Source organism: Carcharodon carcharias, chromosome 12, assembly GCF_017639515.1.
Source record: "Carcharodon carcharias isolate sCarCar2 chromosome 12, sCarCar2.pri, whole genome shotgun sequence".
NCBI lineage: Eukaryota > Metazoa > Chordata > Chondrichthyes > Lamniformes > Lamnidae > Carcharodon > Carcharodon carcharias.
Window position 1 is genome coordinate 98,499,055 of NC_054478.1, and position 3,076 is coordinate 98,502,130.

General features: G+C 43.7%; 1 protein-coding gene across 1 annotated transcript; it reads left to right on the forward strand.

Annotated features, from left to right (window-relative positions):
* The first annotated feature begins 1,042 nt into the window (after positions 1–1,042).
* On the forward strand, positions 1,043–2,815 carry LOC121284700 (protein dpy-30 homolog). The gene is made up of 2 exons (XM_041200255.1): positions 1,043–1,094; positions 2,430–2,815. The coding sequence occupies exons 1-2, from the start codon at positions 1,043–1,045 to the stop codon at positions 2,813–2,815; spliced, it is 438 nt and encodes a 145-aa protein (XP_041056189.1).
* The last annotated feature ends 261 nt before the right edge of the window (positions 2,816–3,076 follow it).

Genomic DNA, 3,076 nt, shown 5'->3' on the forward strand with positions numbered 1-3,076 from the left:
ATCCTCTAGCCCGGTTAGTTAAACAGCACAGAAACAGGGACAATCCAGGCCAAGAGCAGCAGTACCCTAACCAACCATCGAGCAACCATGCTAACACTGTAGAGCAAAGCATCCTACAGGTGAGATCAATGCCCTGTCATTTCAGTCCAATGCTTTCAATGTAACAGATTGGAAACTTTGGCAAACTGTGCAAGGCCAAAATATCTAATCGTGCAGAAGAGCCATATGATTCATGAGGTCGAAACTGCACACCAAGAGGACACATAGCCATGCTTCTTGAGTGAGGTGAAAGATCCAGGGCTTTCATTTTGCAATGCGAACATTTCGGTTAAGGGCCATCCCAGGATTGGACACAGGAGCCAGTGTCCTTTCGGACAAAAAACCATGGCTGAGAGATCTCTGGCTTTGAACAAAAGACACACCACTCTATGGGCCCGGAAGAATCTGACTTCCAGTCATAGGCATGATTCTGGAACCACTAAAGTATGATGGCAAGCAAATTTGCGAGCTGATGTATGTTACCTGTAACCAGTCTTTTTCTCTCTTGAGCAGAGATGGCTGTGTAGCCCTGAATCTCCTCAAAATGGCAGATATCAAGACAACCACTGTCCTAAATTTTACAGAACTGCAAGCTCCCGACAGCTCAAACAAGAAAGAGTATCCTGACTGGGGCTTTAGCTCTGAACTGTCTTCTCTCTTTGCAGAGAAGGTTTGTCCATTTCATTACAGGTGCCAGAAAGCCCTCACTGGCCAGACCAGCCAACCACTCGTATGGTTACCATGATGCCTCCAGTGGAGGATAGGCAAGAGAGCAACCAACAACCAGAAGAGCCTCAACCTCCAGCTCTGATGACTGCTGATGAGGTCAACTACAGAGCATTTGCAACTCACAGCCAGCATGACAGTAACACAGATGATGCTAGAACCAAGTAGCAGCTGCCTATTGCTGACAGCATACCCACACAGCCAAACGCAAAGGTGAGCTTACCTAAAAACTACATCCTCATAACAGGAATGGCCATCTTCTGTCACAGAGGACATCATGACGACCCTTATGACGAAGGAAGAAGAGGAAAAAGACAACATGGAGAAGAGTACAATGTTCGTTGACCCCGCAAGAATCAGGATGGAACAACAACCACCTATCACCACAACTGCCGAATTAACAAAGAGCAGTTAAATACCAAGGAATGGAAAAAGAAGATAAAAAGATACCCAGATTCCAGAACAACCTCCAGATCAACAGTTTGCCTTCAACGACAGAGCCTACCGCTCCTCCGACAGTAGTGTGAAGGAGATATGGAAGGGTTCTAAGGCCTCCAAACTGCCTGAACCTATGAACTCGGAGACTTGAAGGGGGAGATGGGGCAGTAATAATGATGTAAATACATGGGGTAAACTAGAATAACTTGAAATACATTGAATAAAGACTTGCAGGAGGTGCAGTATAAGGTGTGACATGTGACCTGCACCTAGGGGTTAGTTTAATGTTAAACAGAGCTGTGTGCACAAGCAAGCATGGAGACAGCTCCTAGCTTGAACCCTTTATTGTATATATGTACCGAGTGGTATCCAACACCTTACAACACAAGGCAGTCAAGGGAGGAAAGGCAGGAAAGTAGAGAAAAGGCCACAATTAGATCACCATGATCTTATTGAATGGAGGAGGATCAGGCTCGAGGGGCCAAATGCTCTACTCCTGCTCTATTTTTTATGTTCTTAGGATGGGCTATAGAAGCTGGGCTTAACAGCAATGCCCACATCCCATGAAAGGACAAAAAAAGGATACAATCAATAATTACACCAGGAACTTGTGACACTTCTGCTATAGAAGTACACTGGCATAAATTCCAAGGAGTTCAAGGCGGGCTGAAGAAATGCCAGCCCCCTCCCAGTGGCAAAAGCATAGAAATCATGGCAGTTATTATTATGATACAGCACAAAAGAAGGCACTTCAGCACATTTGCCTGTGTCAGTCCTTTGGCAGAGCAATCCTATTAGCCCTATTCTCCTCCTTCCCCAAAGCCTTGAAAATTTTTGTTCAAGTATTTGTCCAATTTTGTTCTGAAAGTTACTATTGAAACTGTTTCCACCAACCTTTGAGGCAGTGCATTCCAGATCATCATAAACTGTTATGTTTATTCTCACCTCACTTCACTTCTGGCTCTTTTGCAATTATTTAAATTTGTGTCCTTTGGTTACTGACGCTTCTGCCAGTGGAAGTAATTTTCCTTATACGAACAGGGAGCAGGAGTAGGCCATTCAGCCCCTCGAGCCTGCTGCGCCATTTAATAAGATCATGGCTGATCTGATAGCAACCTGAAATCTGCATCGTACCTACCCCCAATAACCTATCACCCCCTTGCTTAGCAAGAATGTACTCTATCAAAACCCTATGATTTTGAATTCCCCTATTAAATACCCATTAGCCTTCTATGCTACAAGGAGCACGATCCCAGCTTCTATAACAAACATGGTGGAAGAGCATGGTGATACACTTGCAGAACCAAACCTGGAACAACAGATGCAGATGTCAGAAAATCCTCATGTAGAATGTGGTCCCTCAGAACCTACAGGGATAGTTGAGAATGAAAAGCTGAATGTGGAGACAACATCCAAGCAGAAAGTGGATTTGCAGCCCCTCCCAACTCGGGCGTATCTGGATCAAATGGTGGTAGCCATTCTTTTGCAAGGCCTTTCAGTTCTGGCAAAAGAAAGACCTCCCAACCTTATTGAATTCTTGGCAGCTTACCTTCTGAAGAACAAGTCACAGCTTGAAAGAGAAATTTGTTTGCACAGAGCTACACAGAACTGAAGACTTCACCAGTCCCACGCAGTTAAGAAGAAAGAGGTGACTCTTAGAATATCACAGTTTGTAAAAACAATTAAAAGGAAAAAAGAGCAAATGCAAAAGACCAGAATATGCATGAAGTGGCCCATTATCTATGTAAAGTATGGTAACTGCACAGATCTTTACCATTTTCTGCTATTTATGTAAACATTATGATTTTAAATAAACCAGTTGTGTTTTTTTAAAAAAAAGTCTCCATGCAACTGAAGACCTGCATCCCTGATA

What these genes read in the sequence shown, in the direction of transcription:
- LOC121284700 (XM_041200255.1), top strand. Translation starts at nt 1,043, where the DNA reads ATGACGACCCTTATGACGAAGGAAGAAGAGGAAAAAGACAACATGGAG. An exon ending in AAAAGACAACATGGAGAAGA is followed by an intron (nt 1,095 to 2,429) that starts GTACAATGTTCG and finishes AATACCCATTAG; the next exon opens with CCTTCTATGCTACAAGGAGC.